This window comes from Oryzias melastigma, linkage group LG1 (genome assembly GCF_002922805.2).
Source record: "Oryzias melastigma strain HK-1 linkage group LG1, ASM292280v2, whole genome shotgun sequence".
Classification (NCBI taxonomy): domain Eukaryota; kingdom Metazoa; phylum Chordata; class Actinopteri; order Beloniformes; family Adrianichthyidae; genus Oryzias; species Oryzias melastigma.
The window spans coordinates 28849817-28864084 of NC_050512.1; the positions used below are offsets into that span (position 1 = coordinate 28849817).

The following is a 14268-nucleotide window of genomic DNA, read 5'->3' on the forward strand; positions in this document are numbered from 1 at the left end:
TAATTTCATACTCAGAAATTCCATTTTAAGTTTAACTTTCTTACTATATGGAGAAAAACATCACAAGAACGTGTTAAAAACACCAAAAACACAATTTTCTTTAAGATGCAGCCACTCCTCTGCTGGACAAAAGAAAAAAACCTGCAGCACCCGGACAGGTCAAGCCCCGACTGAGACTGTGATCTCGGCTGTTGTTCAGTTTTGTTGGCACAACAAGGTTGTCCACTTTCTAAGTCTGGCAGACGAGCTGCGAGATCTGCAGCTCCCTTTGTTGAACTCTCCCACAGAAAGCCGTGGAGGATTTGGAGGCTCAGTCGCAGCAGACTGTCATGATGAGGCGGCGGCGCCGGCGTGTCGAGTAGATGATTCACCACGTCAAAGGAGGGATGAAGATCAGTCCACATCTGGAAAGATCCTGTCTTATGAGTCACAGGACTCCCCTCTCTCTCACATCAAACAGCCTGGAGGACCAGCAAATACTCAGAACCTCCAAGTGAAGTTTTCTCAAACAGAATCCCTAACGAGCGCCCCCCTCCTCTTCCTCACATTGACGAGGCGATTGGCGTCAGAGCTGAGGCTTGCTCACGCACCTCCTCCTCTCTTTTATCTGTCCGTTCAATCATTGAATTCCCCGCACAGGTTCCTGAAAGAGGTAAAAGGGCTGCCCTCATTCAGTCTGCTGCCTCCAGAGACAGACGGAGCCAGGAGGAGGAAGGGGGGGGGTTCTTCACTTGTTGAAGTGAAGCTCTGCTCGCATCAGCATGCAGAGGAACGACCCGCAGAACCGTCAGCGAGGAGGATCCCAGGTTTCAGCCTCAGCCGTGTTCGTCCGTCATGACCTCATGATGGATTTTCCTCCTCGTGTTCAACCGTATCATTGTGGACGTCTCAGGAGTCTCCACGCAGAACTGAAGTGTTGCCATGACAACCTATTATTCTATGATTGAAGACTCAACAGTTGAATCATCCTTTTTAAGTCCAACTTTTCCTGAAGGCTGACACTTTTTCACTATTTTTTTAAGCCATTGGTTATCATTTTGGTTTCAAATCTGATTTTTTTCACATAAATTTACATTTTTATTGAATTATCTATGAGGTATTTCCTCTTTTCATTTAAACTCTGTTAACTCCAAGCAGAAAGTCTTCATTATAGAATGACAAAACTTAAAAAAAATAGAATTTTAGGGCATCTTTTAATGGACAATTTTTTTGCGTTTTTAGTTACAAGCTGAGTTGTTATGTCGTCTTAAGACTGAAGTACCATTTAAGAATTGGAATGTTATTATTTATAGTTTATTACAATACAACAGGCTTAGAATAATGACTTTTATTTATTATATTACTTGCCTATTACTCAATTTAAAAAAAAGGATTTTAAAGAATTTTTAATTGTTGGTTGTTTTTTGTAATACACAAATCATTTATGGAACCAAAACTGTGACCTAAAAATGATTGTTTTAACTTAATCGTTTGGACGGTGAACCACTGCATCTGTTCTACCTAAACATATTATCATAAAATGTTGTCCATATGCTTTCATTTATTACCATTAATCCAAAAGAATAGAGAACTATTAATCCCATAAGGATAAATTCACCTAATATTGAAATTAGTTTTAGTACCGCCCAGAAAATGGTCAGACAGACGACAGAAATCCACACATACAGTTCAAGGTTGGAGCTCCTGTTTAGCATGGATGTAGATGAGTTACTACCCAAAAAAAGGGGCGTTTCCACACTGTGTACAATGTGTAGACAGAGGAACAAAATAACAATTAAAAGTTACATTATTACATTTTTTTTTCTTCTTTTTTAATGTTTTATACTTGTTCAAAATGATTTATAGAAGTTAGATTTGTGTGTTTTACAGCTTAAGTCATGTGTGATTGGTAGAAAACACGACTCTCGTGGGTAATTTTGTCCACAAGGTTAAAAAAATCTCTGAAATCTCTGAGGACTTGTATCTCTTTTTTGTTTTTCTGTGAAAAGTCTGCACATTTGTATTTATTTGGTTTCTGCTTAACTAATACCTCGGTTGTTCATTGCGACCGTGCACGTGTTGTTGTGGTTATGCAGGAATCCTGGGAGCTTCTGTGTTTTGAACCAAACTGAATCTAAGACCATTTAACATCCTGAAGGTGCATCTCCACCACAGTCCTGCTATCACGACCGTCCCTCCTGAAAAGCCCTTTTGGTCCTGTAAAATGCCCAGTTCTCTTACTGTAAAAACTTTAATGAATGTAAATTAATGTTTCCCTTTTTGGTGCGTTGAATTTGTGAGAAAAAAATTTTTTTTTTGTTTTTTTTTTTTCTTTCCAGCATAGAAAATTCTTGGAAAAATGAACCGAGGCACATCAGACTGAATCATTATGACAAATGTTTGTGTAAATGCTCTGAGCTTATTTCTGTTTTCACTGATTAATGAAGATCCCTCAGTCTCTTTCCTGGAAATCAGCAAACAGAAATATTTGGTTCTTGTAATGCAGCAGAGTTCCGGTTAAGGTGCTTAAAGTTCCACTAGGATCATTCTTTTGAATTAGCCAAATTCAGGAAACTTGTGAGGATTTCTAGGTATAGTTTCCACAGAGCAGCAGTAGTTCATCAGGAATTCACCTCTGAATTGTGGGCGGGGATCTGGAGTAGAGCAACCCCGCCCCCTTCCCTCCCAGTTGCTGCAGGGAGCTTGTAGCCCACCAAACGTATAAATAAGCTCATTTTTCAAACATTTTTCGTATGCTCCTAATTTGTAGCAATTTTATTACGAAATAAAATTTTAATCTTTAATTTTCTTTAAAAATGTAATCCACTATGAGAAGAATGCCACAAGAACATGTTAAAAGTGGAGTGAGTCCTTACCCGTAAAACTTTGACCCCTCCTTGTTCCCCTCTCTTCTCTCACTTCCAGGCGTTTCCCGTCTGGATGATCAAATATTCATAAATCGTAACCCTGGAGTTCCATCTGTGGTGAAGTTCCACCCCTTCAACACCTGCATCGCCGTGGCCGACAAAGACAGCATCTGGTGAGGCGCGCGACTCGTCCTGCAGGTGCTCTGCGGCGTGTCGACTGTCGGCTGACGGTTCTGTTTGCCGTAGTTTCTGGGACTGGGAGAAGGGCGAGAGGCTGGACTACTTCTACAACGGGAACCCTCGATACACCCGCATCACCGCCATGGAGTATCTGAACGGACACGACTGTTCGCTGCTGCTCACCGCAACAGGTTGGATCGCACGCCACCACATCCAGCAGCCTTAGAGAAAAACGACTCCTCACCCCCACCTAAACAGACTCCCGTCTCCTTCATCATTTAACCGAACAAAAGTAATTACCCGTCATGGCTTTGTGTTCATAACACAGTTCTGTAGAAAACAACCGCACATTAAAAGCCATTGATTTTGTTTGATCTTCAGAGCTTCTAATTAAATAAGAATGAATCTGCAGCACACCTCTGACAAAAGGCTCCAGGATAAATGCATTTAAATTCCATCTCATCAAAACCTAATGTGCACTTATTCAGCTTTTCTCCATCAGACAAGTGCCGGGGGGCGGGGTTCACGGGCCGGGACATCAGTCATAAAGATACAGAGTTAAAACTGTAAAGCGCTGAGCTTAAATCAAGCAGAGACATTTATGGGAGGTAATGGGTTCCTCGCCAGAGTTTGGAGGCGTTTTCTGCAGAGTTTTTTATGCTTCTGCCTTTTTCACGACTTCCAGAAAAGTCTTTTAAAAAGCTTCTCTCCTTTCTTGAGGTCTCTTCTTGTTGAACATTTTAACATTCACACTTCGTTTAAATTAAAGCAGAAACTTGACTTCTCTTGTCTAATTTCTATTTAAGTTAAATGCTTACCAGCTGAACAGAAACATCTCAATAAGACGGAATGACTTTTATGCAGAGAATTCATCTTAACTTGGCAATATTTACTACATTTAAGATACATTTTTATGAAAATCAAGTCATTCTTTCGTAGTAAAACTTTGCTGTTTTCCCTCCTCTGCCTAGACGACGGAGCGCTGCGGATCTGGAAGAACTTTGCGGACCAGAAGAACCCGGAGATGGTGACGGCGTGGCAAGGCCTCTCCGACATGCTTCCCACCACCCGAGGTCAGCCCCCACACCACCCACTCACCCCTAATACCCACAATCCAGCACTGCCCCATGCTAATCCCATCCCAGACCAATAGGGGAAATCCCGTCTGGATTTTATCTGATGCTGGAACCGAATTACTAACTCTGTAAAGGTGCCAGTACCAAGACGGGTAAAGAAGGTGATGAATGTGCCGAAGATGCTTTATTTCATTGTTTCTGACAGTCTGCACCGCTGAAGTACTCGTGTATTTCAGCTCTTATCGTCACGGCAACGCCCTCTTTTCAGAGTACATGTCACTATTATCCATCACTGAATTCGAATCTTTTGCTTTGAAGTACGGGCAAACTTTCACTCGCTTCGCAGTCGACATTTTGACTCAAGCTCCGCCCACCCCCATAGCCACACCCATTCCTATATGAGTCCGCCCACAATTGCTAGAACAGTAAAATGATTGTCTAGAATTGTACTGCAAAACTGAACAGATACAAGAGAATCGAAAGGAAGCTCCAACATCTGAGTTTTCATACGGTACCTGAAGTGTCATAAACGTCGGTACCGGTACCAACGTGAATCTGAATTTTAGTACCCATCCCTACAGGCCACACCCCCCCATCAACAGAGCAGGCGGGACAGGAGCTTACTGGATTTGTTCAAACGTTCCACTGAAGACCTTTTATCTTAACTGAAAGCAACAAACTATATTTATATTTAACAGAAACGTAAACCTAAACGTTGTGGATTTTTCTCATAGAAAGTAATAATTTCAACACCTAATTGCTCTTTTTTTAAATTTCCGCTTCTATCTGGATCAGAAATCCAGGCTTTAATGGCTAATTTCTACTATAAACATGTTTCAAGTTCAGATTTAGTCTAGATAAATTTGTCGGTTTGATTTAGCCTTTCTGCCGATTTTGTTAATGATAAAAGGATGATTGTAACGATACACATCAAAATAAACACTAAATCTGCCAACATGTTTTAAGTGAAACTGAAATAGCATTGAAATGTTTAAAAAATCCAACCAAGGTGAATCATCTCGGCTTCTTTACCACAAGTATGTCATGTGGTAAAAACGTGAAATAAAAAAATTAAAAAAATAAAAAAACAAAACGAGCCGTTATATGGCTGTGCTGCAGTTCAGATGTTCAATAGGAAAACATATTAATGCTTTTGCAAACATGAACCAATGAAGTAATTTTGTTTAAACTGATCAAAAGAAGGAAAACAAAAGCTTCGATCTGATTTATTTTCCTTTATTAGCGATGTTTTTTGATAGAAAATCTAACCTTCAGTTTGTAGTGCACACACACCTCTTCAGCTTAAACACAATTGAGACACTTGTGCACTTAAAACCACAAAGAAGCAGAGCTGAGACTTTAAAAAGTCAAAATCACAAGTGCTTTTATTCCAAGCTTCAATGACATGAAGGATTCTTCTAAAAATATTTTAGATATGCTGTACATATTTTCCTTTCAAGTTTATTGAAGGAACTTGACTTTAGTCTCATCGTTGATGTATTAGAACTCGATTAAGACCATTGACTGAAGCGGAGAACTGGACTGAGCGAGTGTGATGTCACCCATAGAAAATCTTTACTTCTGGCTCCAAACAAAGTTAATTCAGTCTCTATTTTTTGCAATACAGACGCCCCCATGTTGGAACCAGAAGTCGTCAGTAATCAGTGACCGGTCCGAGTCAGTCTGAGTCATCGTTTTCATGGCAACCATTCTCTCCAATTGGGGGGGAGCATGTTGGAAGGCCACGCCCCTAACAATTAAAAGCGAACTACACAAAATCTGTCAAAAGTTTTGAATGTTGCTTTTATTGAGGCATCTGATTGGCCAGTTTATATCTACTGAAAAAATTATGAAAAAAAAGAGGATTAACATGAACATGTGGATAGCTGTTTATTTTTCAGCGAGTACTTCCTGTTTGCCAGGAGGAAGGGGTCACTCAGTCCAGTTTTCATATGCAGTCAATGCCTAAAGGGGCCATAACATGATTTTTTTAAGCCTTTTAGAGTAAACTATATCCATATATATATTTATATATAACATTTGAAACACTAAAACAATTATTTATGAAATATTAGTTATTTTTATCAGTTTTTTTTCTACCCGTAACTAAAACGATTCTATTCCTAAGGCTCTACCTGCCGCTGCGTTTGAGTGCCGCCCATTTCATGACTTCATCGTTGAGCCAGCTTTAGCAGCGTGTCCGACCCTTTAAGATGTATTTTTAGACGTATTCATGCAAAGCTCCCCCCTCCACCTGAAGCCCCCGTTGACTCTGGAGCCTTGCATTGTGTTACTTAAGTTTAGTGTCCCTTTTTAGTAGTTTTATGCACCGATAATTAAAACCCTGGAGAACTCTTTGAGCTCTAATATGTTTTTATTCTTTGGAGTTTGTCTAAATTCAACCAAAAACTGAACTTTAAAAGTAAAGAAGCAGAGAACTTGAATTTTTTTTTTTTTTAATAATTTCAAGGATTACCACCTTGATATTGGTGACATTTAAATGTTAATACAAGCACAGTTCCTTTATCAGAACATGGACACACTAAAGTATATATATATTTTTTTTTTTATATCAGACAGTCATGCTTGTCTTGCAAAAAAAAGACATAATTGATTTTGATCTGCCCAAATAATTAGCAGTCTAAACTGAGTCAGCACCTTTTTAGAACCTTATTTGCATATTTTTAGGTCATAGAATACAGACGGTGCAAAAGCTAGCTTTAAATGATGCTGAGTCTCACGGTTTCTTTGAGCTACAGTCTTAAAAATATGGTTACTTTGATGCCCACCAAACACAAGTATTTAAATTATGAACATACGCAGTGGCGTAACATGACTGACTGCAGATCCCAGAGGATTCATTTCAATCAGATTCATCATGTCAATAATGTCAAAAAATCAAACAACAGGTTTCATCCGGAAAAAAATAACAACAGATAAACAATATCTGCTTTTAAAAGGTGGATTTTAAGTCTGTTGTTTAGATTTGCATCCATCAAAAACATGAAACTGTCAGCTGCTGTCATCACCTGTCGGACACACACCATACCCATCATGCATCTGTCCTCTCTGCCAAACTGGGTCGAGTTAAGCCTGTCAGCAGTAAATCGTGAGACCCAGCAGGTAGGTTTAACCCTCTCCTCCTCCTTAAGAATTTTTTTTTTTCCAGGTGTTTTAGTGATCGGTTTGCTCTCCTCCTGTAGAAGTTTCACTGCTGACACACTTGTGTTCTTCCTGAGGCGGATCTCCCTCAAACGCGGGAACCAGAGCAGACGGCGGCGGTTCACACCTGTCAGAAACACCCACCCGCTTTCGTGTTGTGGTGTTTTACATGCGGCGCTCCACAGATTCCGCCTCAGGCGTTCGCTTCATTTCTGGGTCAGAGGCGGTTTTGAGAAACCAGAACAGATGCAGGAAGGATTGTGGGTTTTTACAGACAATGAAGTCATCAACCACCCCACTTTTAAAGTTTACAGAAGAGGAAATAAATTCAATTACACTTGTTTTTTGGAAGCTTCCATAAAATATAAATGGTGAAATATTAATCTATAAAAAAGAGACATTTTGATTCAAAAATTGCTTTAAAATTAGTTTAGTCCAAACATGTTATTTTTTTTAAACTTGTTTCATCAGTTTATTATTTACTTATTCGTTTTTTTCATATTTAATTGGCATACGAGTCACAAAAACATCTTTCTATCCAGTATGAGGGTCACATTTGTGCAGCTGGACAGTGTTTCTCTGCTGTCTGTTGCCTGAAACAGACAGTGGAGGTGGTGCAATCATCCATACCTGGTTGCTTAGTGATCCACCACAGGAGTGAGTGTGAGGGTTCACGCTGTCTTATTAGTTCCTGTTTGGCCCACAAAGAACCAGCAAACCCCCTAAAAAAGAACAAAAAAAATCTAGAAACCAGTTTTTCTTCAAACCTCTCATCAGACGGAGCGTCTCTGGTTCTACGACACGCATGTTTGTGATTTAAGCGTTCTGTGTAAATAATGTAAGCGGTAAAATGTTACACAAGCCTCGGTCGGTGGTGCCAAAAAGCCGCTCGGCTTAAGTCGTTGGAAGAGTTTTCCTTCTGAAGGAGAAGATGGCAGACAAACACACACTCAGCCGAGTACCTGCAGGACCTGTCCTCACTCACCCCCATCTCCACCGTCCAATAACACGCCTGTGTGCTGTTTTTCCATTCCATCAGTCAACCATCTCTGTAGACTGTCTGGCTTGTTTGCTGGGTCTTTGATATGGTTTTGTTCCCCCCCCCCTCCTCTCCAGAGAGAGGCTGAACAAGGCAGCAGCTACCAGCTCCATGATCCCACATTATTTCTCCCCATGAATTTCTTCTTGCATCTTCATTTCCTCCAAAACTCTTTTCCACCATTTTCAAACTTTCATGCACGTGTTTTACAGCAGCAGGAGAATTTGGACTTCTAGATTTGGCTAATTTGGAGTCTTTTGGGTTGTTTTGGGAAGCAGCGGCCTTGTTTTTCTCTTTCGAAAGCATGCGGAGAAATACTTCTACGGTGGCCCTGAGGCGCAAATCGCATCAACAAATCAGTCAAAGCAAAAATATGTTAAAAATTACAACCACTATTAAAATAGCTATAAATAGAAAAAAAAACTTTCAGAAATCATAATAATATATTAGATAAATGAAGCAATAAGAAACTGGAGAAGGTAGGTATTATGGGAAATCACTGATTGGATGAAGAGGGAATAAAGGAAGTTTTGCCCGATCTCAGGTTAAGATATATATAAACAGATTTATATTTTAAGAACTTTGTATCATTTAACTCTTATCAGAGCACTTCTCTGTCGTAGCTTAAACAATCGAGTAAAATCAGTGCAACTAGAAAAATAATTAACCAGTAAAAATAGATCATAATCGGTCATAGGTGAAGGTTTAGTGTCTTCAGAACTATTTAATATTTTTGATCAATTGTGATTATAAAAATGTCTACAAAGTACAAACAATGACAAAATTGTTGTTATAGCATAAAATGGTGATGAGTATTCATGACTAACTCATGTCAATGAAACAATTTATTCATTTTGGTTGTTTTAAGAGATTCTGGAATTACCTTTTCCTGGAGCTTGCACTTTTTAGACGGTCCCTAGACCGCCGTCTCTCTCTGTTTATTCTCATTAAAAATAATACAAATATAATTCTTTTTATTTTTAAATGCTTTTTTAGGTTATTGTTTACATTAAGATACATCTATAGAAACGCTGTCAGTTTTGAATATTTATTAAAAGAGTTATTGAGCCTGAAAGTCCGAATTTGTCTCCTTTTGCTCAAACTTGAGCCATATCTTTCTGCACTTTATGGCAATAAAATGCAGTGATCTGTTCATGATATGCAGACTTTTACTAGGACATTTATTTCAAGCAATTTTTTAACATTTGGCACTAATCAAAGTAACAATTTAATGAATATCCAATCCCTAATCGGGTGAAAACGTCCTGATTCCTTCAAGTCTGAAGCTACAGGATCAGTTGGGATTTGATCATGTGATCCGAGTGACCAGTAACAGTCATGTTTTTGGTTTAAGTCGCTTCCTACCAAATGACTTACGTTAAAAAAGGTGAACAAACATAATCATCCAATCAGTGATGTCCCATAATACTTAACTTTTTCCTTTTTTTGACATTTTATTTTGATTTCTGGAAATTATTTTTGTTTTGCAGTTCTTTTTTCATTATTTTTTTTTCCAAAATGTAATAATGTTTTTTTTTATTATTTGTTTTGCTTTTTTTAACTGTTGTGATCTTTAAAATGTTTTTGCGTTGACCGATGCGTTGATGTGATTTGCTCCTCCGGGCCACCGTATACTTCTGACGCGATGACGCATCGCCTCACAAGTATGGCCTTTCTGTCAAACGTGTGTGACTCTCGGCATGCACGGGGGGTTCTTGCTAATTTGTGGCTTGCTTTGTTACGTTCCTGCTGTCCTCCCCTCCATTACCCCCTCCCTCCCCGCTCTCAGGTCTGGCCAGAAGGGTTTCCATCTATCTTGACAGAAGTAAGCAAGGAGGTGAGTTTTTCTTTTCTTTTTTTTTTTTGGTTCTCTTCTATTCTTCCTGAGTTTCAGGGCAAACGTTTCTTGACTAGCACAGCTGGGAGCGTGCTTCTCGTTGTGTGTCTCTCATTCCCTCTCCGATCATTCCCACCCCATCACTCGTTCATTCGTCCTCTGATGCCCTGCCACCCCATCCCTGGCACTCACTCCATAGATCATTATGCAGTGTGCCAAGAGTCCAGGAAATGGAAATATTTGTAAAAAATCAAGATTCCTTCCATCTAAAAGAAATCGGAAAGGTCATACTTTTTGGCTAACACAGTTGACAGTTTTTTTGTGATACAGACGTCTTAGCTGGCTGACGTCAGTAAGCAGGGATTGGTCTGAGTCGGTTTGAATCAAAGTTTCTATGAAAACCACTCTGACCAATCAGGAGTGAGCTTGTTGGAAGGCCACACCCCCTACCACTGGACGTTTCAAACGTTGGGTATTAGGGCCAACAGGTACTGCCTATTTTTATTAAAACACCAGTTTATATCTCATATAATTTGTAATAAAGAAAACATTGTGAAAAAAGTAGGAATTGTCAAGAAAATGTAAAAAAAAAAAAAAAACCGCTGCAAAGCAAGAATGGTTATTCTGACAATTATGATGACTGTTTTTAAAAATATGTATATGATCATTTTCTGACAAATGGAGGGGTTTTATTTAGCTATTTTTCATTTTATTAAAGCTCTATTTTGTGAGTTATTTTGGGTGTGTTTTTTAATCATCATTATTAATGTGGGCGGAGTTAAAAATAAAACTCAATTTACTTTTTCTCACCCAATCGTCCGTTGTTGGGGCGTTGAGCTGGGCGGTGTCAACTCCAGTCAAAGTGCTCATTCCACTTCAGTCCTGGTGGTGACATCAGAAATTATCTGTCGAGGGCATGGAATAAAATTTGTTAAAATAATAAAAAAACAACATTCTACAGTAGTGGAAGAAGTTCGTTTTGGGGGGGGTTTCAATAGGGAACCTGAAATCTTTGAAGCCATAACTAACTATTTGCTGTTACTTTGTTCAAAGATATTTAGTGATGTCTTTTATTCCACGTGTAATGTTATTAAGCAAAGTACCAGACTTTTTGAAACGCATTTTTTGAAAACAAAAACTCCAGCATCTTAGATTGTCCCTCTTAGAGCTAAAGCTAAAGGCTAACATGAGGCACTAACAGGGAAATAGTGGTAAAAAATCTACCAGATTCAGGGCAGGTGCTGAGTCGTCTTTAAGGCCAATTAATGCAAGAACTATAACAATGGATACTTAATCAGAGAACCAATTAAACTCATTTAAAGACCCACTCCAATAAAAATGATGTTATTGATGTTTTTAACATGCTCTTGTAGTATTTGTCTCATGATGGAGGACATGTATAAATAATTTAAGGTTAAAACTGCTTTCTGAGTATTTCTCTATTCAAATGAAAACCAGCATTTTCAAAAAAAACTTGGGTTTATGACGCAGCGACTGCGATGGACAGACCAAAGTCTGTCTTCTCCACTTCCAGACTAATAGATCCATGAGCGTCTTCATTTTCCTCGTCTGAGCTGCCATCTGGTTCAAAACTGTGTGGCTGAATAACTCTGATTTTGCTTCCGTTTTTTTTTTGTTTTTTTTTTAAGTTAGGTTGGGCTTGTGAGGTGCTGTAAGTTGGCAGGAAAGAGTGGAGACAAAGGAATGCTGGGAAATGAGCGCAGAACACTTCCGTGCCAACATTCCTGCCCACAAACCAGAACTGAATTTTTCGAATTTGCAGAGAATATGACTTAAAAACGACACAGGCTTTTGGATTTTGGCTAAAAACAGCATAATTATAATTTAAAGACGTCTGAGAACAATTTCATAATAGAAAAAAAATAAAGTTGGAGTGGGAATTTAAGTTATATTACTTATAAGGCAAACTTCTAAAGCTTTAGTAACTTTTTGATGATTTAAAGTGACTCTGAATAAAGTATGTAAACGAGTCCATCAGAATAAAAAGGTTTATTTTTAAGTACTTTGCTTGCACAAAGCAGACTAATCATTTTGAAATTCAGAGTAGAAGCAGCTTCTGTCTTTAACACAGTCTGCTGGATGTCATTGTGCTCGAAGCGAACAGCCAATAAATCAGCTCCCGTCTGGAGTAGACATCCTGTGGCGGCGGCGGCCTGATGAAAGCAAAGCTCGACTAAACGGTGCCGTGACACGAACTAAGTGTTTCATTAAGAGTGTCTGCCGTTGGACATGACTCCTGTCCTTGAGCCTCTTTGGACAGATCCGTGTGAACAGAACTGGGGCTGACCCGTGCTAACGTGAGTTAGTTAGCTAGAAGGATGGAAGGGGACGTTCTTACAGGAATAAGTCAGAGGCAGTAATGAAAGAGCTGCAGAAATGATTGGATTTCGCCTCCTGCACGCTGCTTTGACAGTCGATCTGTTTAGGTTTTGGGCTAAGAACGCTTCAACGGCTTCTATCTTCTTTTGCATCTTCTCTATATTCTCTCCTGTTAGCACTAAAGGGTTTAAGGTTACTCCGTCCCATCAGTCATTGTCCTCCGTTTCTGACGGCATTAGTAAAAGTAGGACAGCCGTCTCCTTGTTAGCTGTGGGGAACGGCTCACACTGCGCCCTGCTCTACATTCAGCTGCACTCCTGCTGCCTTGTTAACATCAGAGCTCCGGGAACTTAATAAATCCTCAACCTGAGACTTGCTGAAGAGTTGGAGCAGAAGCATGACTTGGAAGTTTGAGAAAAATGACAAAAATCCTGAAGGCAGCCTCGTTTCTTTTGTCCGCAGACTTTCCAAGAATGTAAAGCAGAAAGTTTTACCTCACTTTAAGTCATGAATGGAAGGCAGCAAAAATGTCAATTTTTCAGTAAAATAATTAGTGATTTTGCAATTAAATTGAGCTCCAAATGTAACATTAACTGAAGTTTGATCAAATTGAAAATCCTTTTGATGAAGTATCATTTCCTAGTTATTAGAGAACAGATTTCTGATTAAAAGGGATTTTTTTTATCTTAGTTAATCTATTATGATAAGATATTTAGTTTTTTTAATACTCAGACCTGTTTATAATCTGTAGAGGAATTCAAAAATAACCTTCAAAATTAACTGCTTTTAAATTGAAACTTTTTACTTTTATCTTTTTACCAACTTTTTATGCAATGAGTTCTTTTTTTATCCAGTAAATTAAAAACTTCTTTATTTTTCTAAAATTATCTTGATTTAAAAAGCAATTTCTTAATGCATAAAAATGTGCTGACATGAATGCACATTTTCAGAAAAAAGCTTCCATCCATCCGTTTTCTAAACCTTCTGGAAAACCACGTGGTTGCTGGAGCCTATCCAAGATACTCTTGGGTGAAGTCGAGGAGAAAAAACTCAAAAGTTTACTTATAGCCAGTAAATTTTATTTAAGAAATGTGTAAATTATTGGGCATATTTTATGGCAACAGTTCTTCTGCCATCGTGTTGGCTTAAATTGACAGCTGGTTTTAATGCGTTTTTTCATCGGAAATGGTTTTATTGGAATTTGAATGATCCTGCGAACAAGAATGTTTTGGTGTTCTATAAACAAAAAAATTAGGAAAAGTAAAAAGATTATTGTGTCAGTACAGAGTTCCAAATATAAAACCGAGTTTGAAACATCAGTAGATCTATGTGGATGATTGTTATCTTTATCTTTAATCACATTGATCCAGCTGGCATTAAAGCTCCACCCCCCCACCCCCCCGAGACCCCGATGCTATGAACTTTGTCCTCCATGTCACTTGTCCCGCCTCCTTTGTTTGTAATCCTAGACGATAAGTTGTAAATGTTCTCATTTCAGACACAATTGACTGTATCTGAGAACTGGAGCGAGTAAGTGTGACGTCATTCATAGAAAATGGCCGACTTCTGACTGATCAAATTAAGTCAGTCAAGTCTAACCCTATAGCAACTCATCTCACCAATCAGGAGTGACCTACCACTTGAAAACAGGCTGTGCAAAATATGTCAATCAAACATTTTGATTGTTCTTGGTAGGAACCAGCAGGCTCCACCTACTTTTATTGAAGCATCTGATTAGTCAGTTTATGACTTTTCACTACAGAAAAAATATGAAAAAAAAACAAATGG

The 14268-nt window shown here is 38.8% G+C and overlaps 1 protein-coding gene across 4 annotated transcripts in view; it reads left to right on the forward strand.

The window, feature by feature from the left end:
• Positions 1 to 14268, forward strand: part of rptor (regulatory associated protein of MTOR, complex 1) — a 181161-nt gene that overhangs the window by 150209 nt on the left and 16684 nt on the right. For 2 of the 4 annotated variants that reach the window (XM_024289362.2, XM_024289364.2), the window contains 4 exons: positions 2905 to 3019; positions 3093 to 3217; positions 3998 to 4099; positions 10093 to 10140. In XM_024289362.2, the coding sequence (XP_024145130.1) occupies positions 2905 to 3019; positions 3093 to 3217; positions 3998 to 4099; positions 10093 to 10140 (390 nt within the window). The remainder of the gene's footprint in view (positions 1 to 2904; positions 3020 to 3092; positions 3218 to 3997; positions 4100 to 10092; positions 10141 to 14268) is intronic. The other 2 variants (XM_024289363.2, XM_024289365.2) reach the window with 1 other exon arrangement.